Below are 19,996 nucleotides of genomic sequence, written 5' to 3'. Positions count from 1 at the left end.
TTTCACACATCCCCGCTCGGGACATAGATATCCGATTAAAAGTCATTTCACCTGCGACTTGTCTTTTGTCATCTACCTTATCAAGTGCTCCTGCGGTCTCAGTTATGTTGGTAAGACCACCCAACATATCCCAGACTGCATTTCTCAACACAAGTCCACCAATAGATGTGGACATACGCTTCTTCCCATTCCTGCACACTTTCAAAAGTACAATAACAACATTGCCTAATTAAAATATCTCATTTTTGACCATGTCCCGATGGCAAGAAGAGGTGGCGATAGGATCAAAAAGCTTGGTCTTTTTATTATTTTATTATTTTGTATATTTTTCTTTCTCTAGTCCATTGCCCTCTCACTATAGGATTTGGCAAAACCCCTCAAATTTAGGTAATATAGTTGTTTCGTAAATTGTTGTCTAATCCTCTCAATTATAGCATGTTGTAATATAAACCATATAATTCCCATTTATTTTTATTTTTATTTTCACAATTACTTATTTCTATCCATCATAATGGTATTTACCACTATAACATTAAAATAGCGGGCTCTCATTGTTATCATTTTCCTTCCTTTTTTCCAGCAGTACCCAGACGCAGACCCAAAATAAGATAACTACTTTTCCTTTTGGTTCTACTTGGGATGCATGCATACCTCCGCTTAGCTTCAATCGGCACTTTTCGGTGTTTTCCAGCTCACATCGGCAAGCGCATTCGCACTATGTCCCAACACCAGCGAACTGTAACCTGGAAGTTCTTTTGACTCACACACAAGGAGCACAGAAAAAAAAACAGGCACCCGATCCTCCATACCTGGATTAATTTTCCAGACTCCTGGAGACCCTCACCTGGAGAGCTTCATCCGTAGACCTTCATCCAGATATTTTTACCCGGAGACCCTCAGGTACATCATTTCAACCATGGTGATTTTCCACATACAGTACAGACCATTTAAATTTCAACAGGACAATGACCTCAAACACACCTCCAGGCTGTGTAAGGGCTATTTGACCAAGAAAGAGAGTTATGGGGTGCTATGCCAGATGCCCTGGCCTCCACAGTCACCAGACCTGAACCCAATCGAGATGGTTTGGGGTGAGCTGGACCGCAGAGTGAAGGCAAAAGTGCCAACAAGTGCTAAGCATCTCTGGGAACTCCTTCAAGATTGTTGGAAGACCATTTCTGGTGACTACCTCTTGAAGCTCTACAAGAGAATGCCAAGAGTGTGCAAAGCAGTCATCAAAGCAAAAGGTGGCTACTTTGAAGAACCTAGAATATAAGACATATTTTCAGTTGTTTCACACTTTTTTGTTAAGCATATAATTCCACGTGTTAATTCATAGTTTTGATGCCTTCAGTTTGAATTTACAAATTTCATAGTCATGAAAATACAGAAAAGTCTTTGAATGAGAAGGTGTGTCCAAACTTTTGGTCTGTACTGTACATGATGACATGGTACCCTGCTCTTATATATTCAACCTTTTATTTGCAGTGGGATTTTGTATACCTATAGAAGATACACCACATAAGTAAATTATATTTTTCTATTTTTTTTTTACTTATATGTACTTGTGATGTCCATAAGACCATTTGTCTTTTAGTGGGCCTAACATACTTATACTTTATATCCTTGTGATAGAAATATATATATCATGTAGATCTCACTTGCATGTATATCCCTTTAAATCATGTCCTAGCTTAAAAGCAAATATATTCAGCTATTTTATGATCAATTGCTCAATTTAATCACATGAGTTAGGCAAGACAGACCTCGGGACTTTTTGGTATGCTTAGATCACCAGAGAACAGGGAAGTTAAAGCATATGATTCGAAACTAATGTCCCAAAATGTTGCTGACTAGCAGGATAAAGGTGGCAGATGTTTTCTAAAGTGCAAGATCAGTTTGTTGCTAGGTAGACCATAGTTCAAAGATGTCATGTACTAAGTTAAATGCATTATGTACTCAGTCAGCCAATGAAATAATAGCTAAATTGTATGTTAATCTGCTAACCACTCCCATTTTATACGCTTTTACTCCCATTTTATACGCTTTTATAAGATCATGTATTAAGGAAATAAACCAGAGATCTGGATGGAATGTTATACTGTCACTTTGTGTCAGAGTTCATTCTTTCTTGAGCGCTCAATAGATCAGATCTGATAATAATTGGGAACGGACACAGCATACATACGGGGTTAAATTCACCCCGAGTCAAAAATTCTATAACAGGTGGTCGCCCAACGGGGGCTGGACGAAGACATCGCGCAGGTGACATCCCTGACCAGGAAGGAAGAGGATACGGGCCGAGGCCTCAGCGCAAAGGGACGGAGACTGCAGCTCCATCAGAGTAAGGTAAGAAAATTCTGTCATCTTACCTGAATGTCCCCTGTGCTCAGTCCAAGTCTGTATCCTTAGCCGGTCAGGTGTGCTCACCGCAATCCCAGGTGGCGTAAAAAGTCCATACCTCCCAAATACCCTGGGAAGTGTCTGCTGTGTACCGTATCTGTTTTATGTTTGTATAAGATCCAGGAGAGGAGAAGGGAAGTGACTGCTTACGCTTGTGGTTGCTGGGAAACAGATGACAGGAGATAAATCGCTGAACAGGCTATCACAGATTCCCGTGCAATAGGAAAGGAACAGGTAGTTCCGGAGCAGGTGGCTCCAGTCTCCAGGTCTCGGATGGTAATAGCTTGTGGGGGCTGCCACAGATTCCCGTACCCGGCGTCCAGTCAGGACTACCGGATGATCGGAGGGTGGTAGAGTCCGGCATATGCGTGCCAAGTGCGATTGATAGTTGTCTGTTCCCAGAACGGCTAGCACGTGTCACAGAATAATAAAGAGGGTATCGATATCTCTCCTGGATGTCTTTGTCTGTATGTAAATGTCACGTTAATGTTGCTTGAGTGCATAGAACTATAAAGTTAAAAAAGAGAGTTTTTTTTCTCTTCCTCTTTTCCCTAAACACTTCCTCTTTTTCTAGACGGAGAAATATGCATAGTAAATAATCACACTGTCACAACTGTCTTTTTTTTTTCTTTTTTTTTGAAGTCTAGCTAGAATATAGCATTTATTCGAAGAAGAGGTGACATTTAAACAATATCAGATACGTGATTTTAGTGATATTGCATATTATAGTATCACAGCATTAGAAAGGGGAAGTGTGTCTCTGACTGCGTTGAGCGCAGAGGGGAGAATATAGAATATATGTATATATCTGTCTTTTAGTCATTTGAAGATTTTTGTTCTAAGTTTTTGTTAAGGTAGAGTTTTTGGTATTATTTAGTTTTTTCTTTTCTTTTTCACCAAATTTTTCCAAAAGTTTTTCTTTTCCTGTCTCTTCACCTTTTTCTTTGTTTAAGAAGGAATAGTTTTTTATATATATATATATATATACCTTCCTTTTTGTATAAAGATTTTGTGTTTTTCTGATGGTTTTGTTTAATTCTGGTCTCGACTTTTTACATCAATTTTTTGAAAGTGTGTTTTTTCTTTTATTTTTCGCGCTTTTACATACGTACCTCCTAGAGGTCTTTTTCCTTGTGTTTTTCATTTGCATTTTTGCAATGGGGAATAGAGTGGCCAAGCGCCAGGAGAGCCTTTTGCTCCCTGATGAGAAAACGGCCCCCCAGATCGTGGCAGAGCACGAAGGTGTAAAATATGTGAAAAATTACAAGCAGCTCATGAAAGTATGTGAAATCCATCAGGGAGGCAGGCTTCAAGCTGCAGAGTGGCATGATGTTTTGAAAAGAAAGAAAGGAAAGCTAATTGACACTGATTTGTGGTCTGCTGCAGTAGCATGGTACAAAGTGGCTACAGACTTGCATCGATTAGGAAGCACTGAACGTTATGTGAAAGAATCAGGAAGTGATTTTTATGTGTACAAAGTGGGGAAAGGTGTCAAACCATCAGCACCGCCCCCATATGGGGAAGAAAAATATTGGGTATGTACAGTCTGCTCCCAACAGAATCCATTGTTCAGAGAGACTTGTTCAGTGTGTGGTGCACCCCGCCCAACCGCTGTGCAGGGAGATGGCACTGTTACTCTGGCGATGCCGTCTCGGCCTGCATTGAAGAGGAAGGAATTCTCTCCTTGTCTTTCTCCGCCATCTTTCTCCTCCTCCGCTATCTCTCTCCCTCCTCTCTCCCCTCCCCTTTCTTCTCCTCTTTCCTCTCCTCTTACCCCTCGTCCCTCCTCTCCTATTTCTCCTCCTCTTTCCCCTCCTATTTCTCCTCCTCTTTCCCCTCCTATTTCTCCTCCTATTTCTCCTCCTCTTTCCCCTCCTATTTCTCCTCCTCTTTCCCCTCCTATTTCTCCTCCTCTTTCTCCTCCTCTTTCCCCTCCTATTTCTCCTCCTCATTACTCCACACCCCGTCCTTCTGCTCCCTCATCACCCCCTCCTCTTACACCACACCCTTTGCCCCCCCCTCTCACTCTCTCTCACTCCTCACCCCCTCCTTCTGCGCACCTTACATCTCTATTTCCATCTCTCCCTCTGCACCATGCATCTCCTCCTGTATCACACTCTCCTTCTCCTGCCTTGTTGCCTGCTGGGCGGTTGCCAGATTCAAGCAGTGTGGTCTCTCTGTATCCGGTGCTCACCGCACAGGGAACATTCTATGTGCCAAATACAGTTCAGCCTCTACCAGTCATGTTATCAGGGGAGGAAGGTGGAGATCCCCCTGCTGAAAGCACCCCTCAACCAGCAGCAGGCAGCTCAGGTCCGGGGACAGGGGGGAGGTCACAGGCACCACCATCTGATGATGATCAGTATCCCCGGTCAGAGCAGCCAACATTCACACCACAATGGAACTATAATCCTCCGCAGTTTCAGCAGGGTGGAGAGACATCTTCTCGCAAAAAGGCAATTCCCAGAACCACCCATCAGCCACTGCATGACCCCAGTACACGATATCACAGCAATTCATCTGATGAAGATGAAGAAGGGACTTCATACATGCTGCCCAGCACTAGAAAGAAGAACCCACAGGCACTCAGAAGACAGGGGCAGATAGAAGCACCACCTTTACACTATGTGCACTTCACCCCAAGTCAGGTGACCAGCATCCTCAACAATCTCCCAGACCCAGAAATGCACCCCATGCCATTCTACAGAAGAATGCAGCAGAACCAGCGCACATATGCAGCCACCTGGAATGATCTGTGGGCTGTGATGGAGATAAAGGCAGGGGACGCCTTCTGGCCAATCATGAAGGAACATTTCAAGCTTGCAGCAGATCTAGATGTACATGCCTGGGAGTCAGGGCCGAAGCTGATTGAACAACTCAGAGAGTGGGCTAAAGGCAGGCTGGCCGGACAGGCCCTCAGTTTACACGACATGGGTCAGGAAAAGACAGAGTCTGTGGAGAAGTTTCATGGCAGAGTAATGCAGGTCTTCCAGGACCTTGGCTTCACCATTCATGACCAAATACACAGGCAAATGTTGGCACAGGCCTTTGTGCATGGACTCAGAGAGCCAATCAGGAAGCCACTGATAGTGGCTAGGCCCGAGTACAGGTCAATAGCAATGGACACCCTGCTCACAGTAGCCAAAGGGATCGAGTCCCAACCAGGGGTGCGGAAGACAGCACCCGTTATGGTGGCCGCAGACCCTGAAGAGACACCGCAATACAGAAGAGGTATCAGGTGTTACAACTGCGGCAAATTGGGCCATTACCGAAATCAGTGCAAAGCACCATCACAACCAACTACCCTGCCCAGAAGAGCAAGCCAAAGGATCCCCGAAGTAAACAGTGAAGTACCCCGTCCATAGGACAGGGGCAAGCCAGGTCCGCAAGATACCACGCTCCTGACATGCAAAACTCCTTCAGCAGGACCAACCCCTCAAATTACCCTGGAAGTGGATGGCGTTGTCAGATCTTTTCTTGTGGACACTGGTGCAGCCAGAAGTGTGATGAGACATGTGGAACTTCCTGACCCTACCTGCCTATCAGAATCCTCTGTGTCTTGCGTAGGCATTGATGGTCAAGTCAGACATTCTCAGCTTACAAAGCCTCTGAGCGTGTGCACTCAGCCGGGACACTCTATCCTATCCCAGTTTGTGGTGTCAAGAACCTGCCCACTCAACCTGCTGGGGGCGGACCTACTACAAAAACTGAAAGCAACCATAGTGTTCCAGGAAGATGGGACCGTAACCCTTTCTTCACCTTTGACCCAGGAAGAGTCAGTGATGCTGGCGGCCCTACAGGAACCTCAGGCAACCGATGAAGGCCTACCCAAGGAGGTACTGGACGTAGTACCAGAAAGTCTATGGTCCAAGGGACCCCAAGATGTGGGAAAGCTTCAAGTTGCCCCGGTGCGGGTATCACTCAAGCCAGGCACTCCATATCCTCGTAAGGCCCAGTATCCCTTGTCCATCGCCCAGAGTCAAGCTGTCTCAGACCAATTGAAGGTGTTTCTGGAAATAGGGGTCGTGGTCCCTTGCACCTCTCCTTGCAACACCCCGCTGTTCCCTGTCAAGAAAAAGACTGTAAAAGGGGAGCCAGCCAAGTTCAGAATGGTACATGACCTGAGAGCTGTGAATGACGCTACAGTGTTTGAAACTCCAATTGTGCCGAATCCGCACACTCTGCTCTCAAATGTGCCTTCTACAGCAACAGTGTTCACGGTGATCGACCTGGCTAATGCTTTCTTCAGTGTTCCCCTCCATCCGGACGATCAGTTCCTGTTTGCCTTCACGCATCAGGGAGCACAGTACACATGGGCGGTGATGCCTCAGGGGGCCCAGAACAGCCCCTCACAGTTCACCAAAGCAATGTCCACAGTTCTCGCCAACTGGATCACAGAACATGCAGAAGTGACCCTGCTGCAATACGTGGACGATCTACTCCTCTGTGCAGTTGACTTTGACACGTGTAAAACACATTCCGTGTCTCTCTTACTCTACCTGGCGGAACAGCGCTGCAAGGTCTCAAAGAACAAAATCCAGTGGTGTCTGAAGCGAGTTACATTCCTTGGGCACTGCATTGCTCACCAGACGAAACACCTGACAGATGATCGGAAGACCACAGTGGAGAAGATGGCCCCTCCAGCAACTCCAAAGGGACTACAAGCTTTCCTTGGTCTGGTTTCATATTGCAGAGCCTGGATCCCTGATGCCTCAGTCCTAATGCAACCTCTGTATGACTGCGTCAATGCAACCCCGTTCCTGCTAACAGATGTGGCCTTCAGTTCATTTAAAAAGCTAAAAGACTCTGTAGTCTCAGCGCCAGCACTAGGCCTACCTGACTACAAGAAGCTATTCCGTCTCTACCTGATGGAGAAAGAAGGCCATGCTACTGGAGTCCTGACACAGACTCACGGGGGAAGACAGAGGCCTCTAGGCTACTTCTCAGCACGCCTGGATCCAGTTGCAAGGGGAGCCCCCTCCTGCATGAGAGCAGTATTTGCAGCACACGCCCTTCTGGACAAGACTGCTGACATCATTCTTGGACATCCACTGGAAATTCTGGCTCCACATGACATTTCAGCAATTCTCAACCAAACCCAGCCAAAACATCTCTCCACCGCAAGACATCTTCGCCTGCAGTGCTCCCTACTACTGCCTGACAATGTCACTATCTCCAGATGTACAGTCCTCAATCCGGCCACTCTACTCCCACTCCCAAGGGGGGATATGAATACGGACCCCTCAGATCAAAATCTGCACGATACCTTCCACAAGGATCTGGATTTGCTGCGGACAGATGACCATGACTGCTTCAGTATCATGCAACAGGAAACAGCAGGACTACCCAATGTGGCAGAAGAGCCGCTGACCAACCCAGAGTTGATCCTCTACGTAGACGGCTCCAGATTTGCAGATGATGAAGGAAGATTCCACACGGGATGTGCAGTGACCAGCAATCAAGAAATCCTGTGGTCCAGAAGTCTGCCGCCTAGCCTGTCAGCCCAGGAAGCAGAACTAATAGCACTGACGAAGGCCTGCCGGATGGCAGAGGGCAAGACTGCGAACATATACACCGATTCAAGGTACTCGCATGGCATAGCACACGACTTTGGACCCATCTGGGCTGCAAGAGACTTCATCACAGCAAGCGGAACAACCGTGAAGCATCATGGAGCCATTAAGGACCTGCTGAGCGCACTTCAACTTCCAAAAATGGTGGCCGTACTGAAAGTCAAAGCGCATGGAAAACTGAACACAGTAGAGGCACGGGGCAACAACATGGCCGATATGGCAGCCAAAGAAGCCGCCAGAGGAAGACAATGCGGAGAAGTGGGAGAGGTCGTAGAGCCGGATGGCTACTACGTGGCAACTGAGGACAAGACACCAGATGAGATGACGTCTTGGAATCTATTCAAGAAGTTGCAAGAGCAAGCTCCAAAGGAAGAAAAAGAGAGTTGGATGCGGAAGGGTGCAACACATCAAGAAGGAAGGGTATACTCAATGGACTATAAACCCTGTTTACCCCGAAGCATGTACCCTATGGTGGTCCAGTGGGCACATGGGCCCACCCACAGATCAAAGACACAGATGAATGATCTGATTGGTGCTTACTGGTTCGCTCCAGGGATCTCCACCCTAACAGCCAAGTTCGCAAGCAGCTGTCTGACCTGTGGCAAATGCAACCCTGGAAGAATGGAGAAAGTTCCCACCCATCATCTGGCCAGACCACTATACCCCTTCCAGAGGATCCAGATAGACCACATCCAGATGCCGCCAAGTGGAGGTTTCGAATATGCCCTTGTGGTCGTGGACGTGTTTTCAGGATGGCCAGAAGCTTTCCCAGTGAGAAATCAGTCAGCAAAGACTACTGCAAAGAAGCTGCTCTCAGAGATCGTGTGCAGATACGGGGTCCCAGAAGTGATAGAGAGTGACCAGGGTCCCGCATTCACAGCAAACCTCACAAGGGAGATCTGGTCAGCAGTAGGGTCAGACCTAGGCCTACACACTCCCTATCACCCTCAGAGTAGCGGGAAAGTAGAAAGATTAAATGGGACACTTAAAAACAGGATGTTGAAAGTTGCCCAAGAGGCACGCAAACCATGGCACGAAACCCTTCCCATTGCACTGTTTAGTGTAAGACACACTCCCCGGGGCCCAGAAAAGCTGTCACCACATGAGATTCTGTTTGGGTCCAGCCCTAGGTTAGGGGTATTCTTCCCTCAGCAGTTGGCAATGCAATATGATACTTTGTCTGCTTATGTAATTCAACTGTCCAAAAAACTAGCTGATGTCCATTCTCGAGTTTTCCCTTCATTACCAGATCCAGGAGCAGTACCCGGTACGCACTCCCTGAAACCAGGAGACTGGGTGTTGGTAAAGAAGTTCGTGAGGAGAACACTTGACCCCAGATTTGACGGTCCCTTCCAAGTGCTGCTGACAACACCAACCTCTGTGAAACTAGAGGGAAAACCCACTTGGATCCACGCATCGCATTGCAAGAAGGCTCCCGTACCAGAGGACACGCCAAAGCCAGAATGATCCTGTATATCCTCTTTGTGATACATATCCTGGGGGTGGAAGCCCCTCGCACCCCACCTCTGGGAGGGGAGATCACCAAGGATGGGGACTATACCATTTTCTGGTTCGATACATCAGCACACATAATTACATACCTGTTTGATTACTGCGATGTGGTACACTGCCCACCCACACAGCTGGACAGCTTGGGGCATGGGACTCAGTATATTTGTGTTGCAGATAAATATTGGGGAGACAAATGTGAATACTGGGGAGCGGCAGCATGGAACACTGGTGACAGTTGGGGATACAAACCCCCATCAGCCCTAAACAGAAAAGATAAAGATGGCAAGTCCTTAATTGACCGTATGCGCCTAACAAAGCAGGCCTTCAGGAAAGGGTGCAGCACCAGGGGGGAATGCAACCGACTCATCCTTAGCATTGAAAACCCCTCCCCAGGTGATGCCGGTACTTACATAATGAGTAGTACACCTCCAAGTGGTGAACGCAAACCCCCTGTGCAGTACTCAGGAAAATTCAAGCTGGCAAATGCAGCTGACAAGCCCAATGTGACTCAGGAGACCCCTAGTAACGTAAAGGTACTGACAAACCCGACCTATGAGGAGACTTTAGCAGTAGAGACTGGGTTCTCTGAAACCAACTACTGGCTAGAGTGGGTAAGATACACCGCCCAACAGCATAATGGGAGTGGCTGTTATGCATGTGCCGGAGCCAGACCCCATCTGGGCACAGTGCCACTTAACATCCCAGAATCCCAGCAGGCCTGTTTCCTCAGCATATACACTAACTCATCTCATTCTGCATCCTGTGAACACTGGAAGTCTAAGTACCCACTCATGACTAAAGACACCCCCCCAGGGACTGGAATAACAATATACCCTGGTAATTACACCTGTTACACACGCACAGGGGTTGGCAGGGATGTAAAAAACTTCACTAAAGGGTTCTGCTCAGAATACAGTACCACCACTGACAACCTAATCAATCATGTGGTCTCCCTAGGTGACATATACTGGATCTGTGGTGATATGAAGATACGTAGCAGACTGGAGGGTGTTTGGGTAGGCCAATGTGCACTGGCAAAAATTCTGATGCCTTTCCACCTGTTTCCCTACACCCGTGAGTCTTCACCCAGTACTGCAGTTAACAGACCAAAGCGGGCAAGTGCCCCAAAAGGCAGTTTTGATCCACATGTTTATATAGACAACGTAGGTGTGCCAAGGGGGGTACCTGATGAATTCAAAGCCAGGGATCAAGTCAAGGCAGGATTTGAGTCATTGTTGCCAATAATAACTGTGAACAAAAATGTTGATTGGATAAATTATGTGTATTACAACCAGCAGAGATTTGTTAACTACACCCGAGATGCTCTAAAAGGTCTGGCAGACCAGTTGGGCCCCACTTCCATCATGGCATTCCAAAACAGGATGGCCCTAGACATGATTCTAGCTGAAAAAGGAGGTGTTTGTAAAATGATCAAAGACACCTGTTGCACCTACATCCCAGACAATACTGGTCCCAATGGTAAAGTCACGGTGGCGATACAGAAACTCACCGAGCTATCAGAGGAATTGAAACAAAACTCAGGAGTGAAGGATCCTTGGGACCAGTACTTTGGATGGATGAAAGGGTGGCAAAGATTATTAGCACAGATTGGGGCAGCCATACTTGTTATTTTTGTTCTTGTGATAATTTCTGGTTGCTGCGTAATCCCTTGTATCCGCAGGATGATGGAAAAGACAGTCAAGGAAACCACAAACCTGATGCCCCTGATGCCACATCTCCTCCTGGACGAACCTATCCGAATCCAGATTCACCCACCTGACGACGCACCCCACCCCGATGAGGATGAATACGTGGAGCTGATTGGAGAACTTCGCCAATATGAGACTATGAATGCTTCCACCCCCCTTTAGGGACAGATCTCCTGACCGCCCATTTGCGAAAAGTCTGTACGGTGTAGGGCATGTACGTTAGGTATATGTCAGTTCGCCGACAGCACAAAAGAGTTGCAGCGCTTTGGGACAGGAGGCTAGGATTAGGGCAAGTGATATCTAAGGGGGGCTTGTGATAGAAATATATATATCATGTAGATCTCACTTGCATGTATATCCCTTTAAATCATGTCCTAGCTTAAAAGCAAATATATTCAGCTATTTTATGATCAATTGCTCAATTTAATCACATGAGTTAGGCAAGACAGACCTCGGGACTTTTTGGTATGCTTAGATCACCAGAGAACAGGGAAGTTAAAGCATATGATTCGAAACTAATGTCCCAAAATGTTGCTGACTAGCAGGATAAAGGTGGCAGATGTTTTCTAAAGTGCAAGATCAGTTTGTTGCTAGGTAGACCATAGTTCAAAGATGTCATGTACTAAGTTAAATGCATTATGTACTCAGTCAGCCAATGAAATAATAGCTAAATTGTATGTTAATCTGCTAACCACTCCCATTTTATACGCTTTTACTCCCATTTTATACGCTTTTATAAGATCATGTATTAAGGAAATAAACCAGAGATCTGGATGGAATGTTATACTGTCACTTTGTGTCAGAGTTCATTCTTTCTTGAGCGCTCAATAGATCAGATCTGATAATAATTGGGAACGGACACAGCATACATACGGGGTTAAATTCACCCCGAGTCAAAAATTCTATAACATCCTCACATTAATTATACCAAAAGATTTTCTGCCTTATAGCAATTTAATGCCTAACATGCACATCATTTATACTTTACCATCTATTACAACAAAGAAATTGTCTTATTTTATGTCTTTATTATTAGGGTTGAGCGACTTTTATTTTTATAGGATCGGGTCGGGTTTCACGAAACCCGACTTTCTCAAAAGTCGGGTCGAGCGAAATCGGCCGATCCTATAAAAAAGTCGGGGTCGGGGTCGGCCGAAACACGAAACCCAATGCAGTGCAATGGGATACTATGGTTCCCAGGGTCTGAAGGAGAGAAAACTCTCCTTCAGGCCCTGGGATCCATATTAATGAGTAAAATAAAGAATTAAAATAAAAAATATTGATATACTCACCCGTCCGGAGGCCCCTGGACATCACCGCTGGTAACCGGCAGCCTTCTTTGCTTAAAATGAGCGCGTTCAGGGCCTTCCATGACGTCACGGCTTCTGATTGGTCGCGTGCCGCTCATGTGACCACCACGCGACCAATCAGAAGCCGTGACGTCATGGAAGGCCCTGAACAAGCTCATTCTTAGGAAGGAAGGCTGCCGGAAAGAAGCCGAGGGTGAGTATATTCCTATTAGGTATATACTCACCCTCGGACGTGCCCTGCTTCTTTCCGGCAGCCTTCCTTCTTAAGAATGAGCGCGTGAAGGGCCTTAGATGACGTCACGGCTTGTGATTGGTCGCAGCCGCCCATGTGACCGCTCACGCGACCAATCACAAGCCGTGACGTAATTCTCAGGTCCTAAATTCCTAGAATGAGGAATTTAGGACCTGAGAATTACGTCACGGCTTGTGATTGGTCACATGGCGGTCACATGAGCGGCACGCGACCAACAAGAAGCCGTTACATCATGGAAGGCCGTAAACGCGCTCATTTTAAGCAAAGAAGGCTGCCGGTTACCAGCGGCGATGTCCAGGGGCCTCCGGAGAGGTGAGTATATCAATATTTTTTATTTTAATTCTTCATTTTACACTTAAATGTGGATTCAGATACCGATTTCCGATATCGCAAACATATCGGAACTCGGTATCGGAATTCCGATACCAGATTCAGAAGATCGCCGACCTCATGGCCGACCCCACACAGGGGTCGGGTCAGGTTTCATGAAACCCGACTTTGCCAAAAGTCGGCGACTTCTGAAAATGGCCGACCCGTTTCGCTCAAACCTATTTATTATATATCTTTGAGTTCAGTCTCACAATATATTATGGTTTCTCTATTTTTGATCGTACTTTGTATATTGGATCATGCTTTGTCAATAGTCAACGTCTGCTTTTTTCTAAATGATTTGTTTTCCTTTATTCATGACGTGTCTAGATTGTGACTTTGTATCTACAGACCCTTCTTTCATATCATGTTGTTATTTCCTTTATGACAATAGTATTGTTTAATTTTTGCAGAAACAGACATTTCTTGAGAAAGGCTTGATATTGCCAAAATGTCGAATTATACGTGTCTGTATTTTTCTTTGGGTCTGCCGTTCACAACAATCTTGTCAATTTTGGTTTAAATAAACTGAAGAAACCTAATTTCAGAGTGCTGGAGGTCATCATTTATTGCAAACATATATACGTCATGGATGAAAGTGTTGGCATCCTTTAAAATTGTTTCCAAAAATTAAGTACATCTCCCAGAAAATTATTGTAATTTTTAATATTGTAATTTGTATTTATTTTGTGTGTATTGGAACAACAAAAAACAGAGAGAAAAGGCAAATTGGACATAATTTCACATAGTGCTTCTAAAATTGACCAGAAAAAATTGTTAAATAAAAAACTGCATTCAATAACATAGTATAACCATCAACAAACTTCTTACACTTCTTAACTGGATTTTTGGGCCACTCTTCTTTTGCAAGCTGCTCCAGGTCTCACATATTAGAAGGGTGCCGTCTCCAAACAGCAATTTTAAGATCTATCCACAGATTTTCAATGGGTTTTAGATCCAGACTCATTGCTGTCCACTCCAGTGCCTTGTTTCCATCTATTTCTGCGTGCTTGCTTCTTAAACTTTGTTTGTCCTGCTGGAAGACTCATGATCTAGGAAGCAAACCCATCTTTCTGACACTGGGCACTCTATTGCGACACAAATCTTCTGGTAAACTTCAGATTTCATGATGCTTTGCAGACAGTAAAGGATGCCAGAGGCAGCAAAACAACCACAAAACATCTTTGAACCTCAACCATGTTTGACTGTATTATTTTCTTTGTGGGCCTCATTCTGTTTTTGGTAAACAGTAGATTGATGTGCTTTACCAAACAGCTCTGTATTGGTCTCATCTGTCCACTAGAAGCTTTCCCAGAAGGGTTTTGACTTACTAGAATACATTTTGGCACACTTTAGTGTAGCTTTTTTATATCACCGAGTCAGCAGTGCGGTCCTCCTGGGTCTCCTGCCACAGCATTTTATTTAATTCAAATAACAATGGCGAGCTCACATTGATGCACCCTGAACCTGCAGGACAGCTTGGATTTCTTTGGAACTTGACTGGGGCTGCTTATACACCATCTAGACTATCCTGTCTTACATCCTGTCATCAATTTTTCTCTGTCATCCACATCCAGGGAGATTAACTACAGGGCCATGGGTTGTAAATTTCACGATTATGTTGACCACCATGAACAAATGAACCCCAAGATCTCTGGAAATGGACTTGTAGCCTAGAGATTGTTGATATTTTTCAACAATTTTGGTTCTCAAGTCCTCAGAAAGATCTCTTCTCTTTCTGTCCTTCGTTCTTAGTGTGGCACATACAGACACACAATGCAAATATTGAGTCAATTTATCCTCTATTAACTGGTTTCAGGTGTGATTTTCATATTCTTCAAAACTGTTACTTGCCAGAGGTGAGTTTAAAAGAGCATCACGTTTGAAACAAAGTTGTTTACCCACAATTTTGGAAAAGTGTAAACAATGTGTTACCATTTTTTGGGTTCTGGGAGAAATTATGTCCAATTTGCCTTTTTTTTCTCTGTGTTGCTTCAATAGAGACAAAAAAAATAAACATGTTTACAGCAAAACATGTGTAATTGCAATAATTTTCTAAGAGAAATACTTCCTTTTCTGAAATAATTTCAAGGGTGACAACACTTTCAGCCATGAATGTATGTAAGAGTTGGTATGAGAACAAAAAAATGCATTTCTTTTTAGTGGTGTCCTAAAGAGAATTTAATTAATATTTACTTTTATATTCAATTTTTTTTGGAGGGAATAGGTAGAGAACCGTAGGTCTTAAAGAGATAAAATTCCATTGCTTTTCTATTTCTGTTTTTTTTCAAATATGTTAACAACTGTTGGTGATAAATTACAGAAACCTGATGTAAAACCTTTTTAAGCACATAATTTACCTGTGTCAAATTGGGGACAAACAGTATTGGTCCAGTTCTTTGGCTGTAAATTAATTTATCCCTTTATAATCTGTGTTTTTGAAAATATTTTGAGTATGGTAAATCCTGAAAGGCTTACACATGGTCTAAAAACTTCTGAAGTACCAGATTTATAGAGGTTCACTTGTTTTCTTGAACTTGTTTTTCTTGCACTTCTGCCACTTTATTATAGCTATTGGTTCTTAGTCATACACTACCCTGTAATAAGGCAACTCCTTTAACTCCTTAAAGTCCGCTGATACGCCTTTTAACAGTGGCAGTTAAGGGTACTTAAACCACAGTGCCGCAATTTAACAGTGCTAAGTTTTAAGTGTATAGCTCCCACCAGAGTCGGAATTTCTCCAGAGTCTCAGAGAACATGATTTGGATCGGTTTTTGCCGACCCCGATGTTGCGATTGCTGTTATTAACGGTAAATTCACAGAAAAGAAAATTATCGTTGGGGAAAGAAATGTCCTTAACAAATTCACAGAAAAAAATCCCCTGTGTTGGTTAGATAAAATACCTTTTATTTCTTATTATATTAAAATCCAAAGAATTGGTACACTAACAAAAACCATCACCATAACAGCAACATACCATAGAAAAGACCAGGGTGGTGCCTAACCCTGTACTTCACTACTTGCACCCTACCTGCCTGTGGAGGTTGGCACCCTATATTCCTGCGCAATTGGCGCCCCCGCTCCTCGTCGGCTATCCCTCCTACCCCTGTTGGGCCCTGATAGGACAGGGTAGAAAATTAATGCCAATCATAGCAGATCACCCATCATCAATGTTCAAATTGTAAGAAATATTGATAAAGTGGCAGGTTTCTATCTGCAACTATCCTGCCCCTGCCTAGCAGCAGGGGTTGGCACCCTATTATGATACGACAGTGGCGCCCCCACTCCTCGACGGCTAGCCTCTATCCTGTCCCCTATCAGACGGTTGAGGGAAAAAGTAGTTTATCATTAAAGTGCTGTAGTGCTTAAAAGATGTCCCAAAACACTCCTCAGGATTATACATGTAAATCCGGATCCCCTTAATAACAACATTCACAGCGCATGTATACCAGACACAAAAACAGCTTGGTGTTTACCACTTCCAAATATCAGATCTAGCACATCGCCAGATCACTATGGTGTACTGCTACAGTTTGATGTTACACACTTTCAAATGTCTAATCTAGTGCACAGCCTGATCCCCCTGGTGCACTAGTAGGTATAATCCATAATCCCTTGGTATAGCCGCTCTTTTGAGATACCGAAAAAATCCTTTGGACACAATGGCATCATTCACATTATACAACTATAGGTATATCCCTTATAGCCTCCATTCACATTATGTATCCACAAGTATATCCCTTGAACACTCGACGCGTTTCCCCTCACAAATCATATGAGGTTCATCAGGAGCAATAATTTGTTATCAAAGGGTTACTTAGCTCTTATCTTCAATATTGGTGTGTTTTAACCATTTATACAGCTCGACATTCCAGGGCAGGTCCCCTCTTGATATGATGCCTCGAAGAAAGTGCCAAAGTGCATGCGCTTTATACCTTCCGTACTACTCACTATTATCTCCTGGTGGCTCGGCGTGCGTCTCAACCTAGACATCCGGTTATCTATTTGCGTTCCAAATGTATCCCGTGGTCCTGATCATATGACCATAGGGCCTGACGTGTATCTAAAGATATCGCGCGCTTGCCCAGATACCACTGCGTTCCACAAGTGAGTTCCATTATCTGCGCCTGCGTACTCTTCTCCGTGCCCCATAGTGAGAAGATCATTTGTGCTAGTGCGCACGCGTCATCACTACGGCAACCGGAGAGACCATCTTACATATAGCTGCTGCGCCTGCGCTGTTCCTTCCATGGAAGCGCCGAACTCATCGATGTGCATGCTTCATCATTCAGGCCACTTGGATACCATATATTGTAAATCTCGTTAGAAATGCATATAGTACCCATGTATTCTAAAGGCTACTACGCTTGGCATCAACATGCATGTATTTTGGTCATTATATCATTATGCAAACGCATAGAGAGTTCAGATTTAGCACACCATTTATATGCATTCTTTTATATTCACTCCATATACTATTATTAAAATGCCATCCAGGGTTGGTATAACCATTCATCTCAAAAATGCCTCTTGCCATATGGCCATATGTTAGTTCCATAAGTATCTTTTGGAAATTGGGTATCTGTCCTCCCCATTCCCATTATATAACTGACACATATATATAATCATATCAGCGCATATCACCATCTCAATTTCATAACAGAAATTACGCCTTCACCAGATGAATACAAATATAATATCCTAAAATTAGGAAGGATAAATTTTATTTAACCCATTCGGGTCGATACTGCAGGCCAACTCTTTAACCAATATTTCATCAACAGGGAATAATTCATAAAAAACAACCAAAGTTCATCTGTTCATTTAGCCCCTTTGGGGAAACAGTATCCAGTCGATGGATCCATTTGACCTCCTTCCGTAAAATGTTTCTATCCCAGTTACCACCTCGGACCGATGGAGCCACCACTTCCACAACGCAGAAAGAGAAGGAACCAAGGTCACCCTGGTGTACTTCCCGGACATGCCTAGATATAGGAGTATCCCTGGCATGTCTAATGTCACCCAGATGATCCCCTATCCTTCTCCTCAATTCCCTTTTAGTTTTTCCAATGTAGTTTTTTGGGCAGGTACACTTAAATAAATATACCAAACCACACGTCTTGCAATTGGCAAAATGTCTGGTCTCAAAAATTTTACCTGTACTTGCACTAGAGAAGAGGTTTCCTGTTGAAATGAAGCCACAAAAGGAACAACCCCCACATCGAAAGGTGCCCATCTGTCTTTTATCAAGCCAAGTGCCACTCTTTTTTGGACGGGTAAAGGTGCTGTGCACAAGTTGATCTCTAATGGACCTCCCCCTCTTGTATGTAATCATAGGTGTTACAGGCAAAAATTCTTTGATGTCTGTATCTGCCAACAGGATATCCCAGTACCTTCCAATAATATCCCTTACTTCCCGGGAGCAGTCATCAAAGTTACCAATGAGTCTCACAATAGAGTCAGTTTGTTCCCTGATCTTAGGTTGCAGGAGGCTAGTTCTTGGGATTTTTTCCACATGCTTAAATGTTTCCCGAAGAATGTTATTGGGGTAGCCCCTTTCCCGGAATCTATCCCTTAGATTCCGAGTCTCCACATAAAAGGACGAGTCTGAGGAGCAATTTCTCCTAGCCCTCATGTATTGACCCTTAGGTATCCCCCTCCTGAGTCCATAAGGGTGGTGACTGCTCCATCTTAATAAATTATTTGTAGAGGTGGGTTTCCTGTATATTGCAGTCCCCAGGCGGCCTTCACTATCTTTTCTAATTGTGACGTCCAAGAAATTGATTTTCTCTTTATCAATCTCAGCTGTAAACCTCAGACCAATATCGTTCTTATTTAAATCCTGAACAAAAGTGTTGAAGGAGGTAGCATCCCCGATCCACAGAATCAGCACATCATCGATATAACGCCCCCAGAATAATATCTGGGGGCACCACCAGGACGACCTCCCCTCATCAAATACAACAGTGTCCTCCCACCAGCCCAGGAGCAGATTAGCATAGGTAGGGGCACATGGGCTACCCATTGCCGTGCCCCTGAGCTGGTGGTAAAACTTTGCATCAAAAAGAAAATAATTATGGGTCAACACAAATTGTAAAAGGCGGCCTATGAACTGGTTATGCTCCACAAACTGGATTCCTCTGGATTTCAAAAAATAATCAACGGCTCGAAGACCTGCATCATGAGGGATGCTGCTATACAAAGCTTCAACATCAATTGATGCTAAACATACCTCCTCTCCGACCATGATATCCTCTATTTTCAATAAAAGATCAGCAGTATCCCGTACATAAGATGGTAGGGCTGTCACGAAGTTTATATTGATAAAGTTTTAAGAAACTTTGTGACAGCCCTACCATCTTATGTACGGGATACTGCTGATCTTTTATTGAAAATAGAGGATATCATGGTCGGAGAGGAGGTGTGTTTAGCATCAATTGATGTTGAAGCTTTGTATAGCAGCATCCCCCATGATGCAGGTCTTCGAGCCGTTGATTATTTTTTGAAATCCAGAGGGATCCAGTTTGTGGAGCAAAACCAGTTCATAGGCTGCCTTTTACAATTTGTGTTGACCCATAATTATTTTCTTTTTGATGCAAAGTTTTACCACCAGCTCAGGGGCACGGCAATGGGTAGCCCATGTGCCCCTACCTATGCTAATCTGCTCCTGGGCTGGTGGGAGGACACTGTTGTATTTGATGAGGGGAGGTCGTCCTGGTGGTGCCCCCAGATATTATTCTGGGGGCGTTATATCGATGATGTGCTGATTCTGTGGATCGGGGATGCTACCTCCTTCAACACTTTTGTTCAGGATTTAAATAAGAACGATATTGGTCTGAGGTTTACAGCTGAGATTGATAAAGAGAA

General features: G+C 44.4%; 1 protein-coding gene across 1 annotated transcript; it reads left to right on the top strand.

The window, feature by feature from the left end:
* Nucleotides 1–1,631: 1,631 nt before the first annotated feature.
* On the top strand, nt 1,632–12,050 carry LOC143808203 (uncharacterized). The gene is made up of 2 exons (XM_077290626.1): nt 1,632–2,349; nt 9,226–12,050. Exon 2 carries the CDS (start codon nt 9,440–9,442, stop codon nt 11,357–11,359), a length of 1,920 nt encoding a protein of 639 aa, XP_077146741.1. The 5' UTR covers nt 1,632–2,349; nt 9,226–9,439; the 3' UTR covers nt 11,360–12,050.
* The last annotated feature ends 7,946 nt before the right edge of the window (nt 12,051–19,996 follow it).

Source organism: Ranitomeya variabilis, chromosome 2 (assembly GCF_051348905.1).
Source record: "Ranitomeya variabilis isolate aRanVar5 chromosome 2, aRanVar5.hap1, whole genome shotgun sequence".
Lineage (NCBI taxonomy): Eukaryota > Metazoa > Chordata > Amphibia > Anura > Dendrobatidae > Ranitomeya > Ranitomeya variabilis.
The sequence above is the reverse complement of the archived record's forward strand: the minus strand, read 5'-3'. Positions and strand labels throughout refer to the sequence as shown.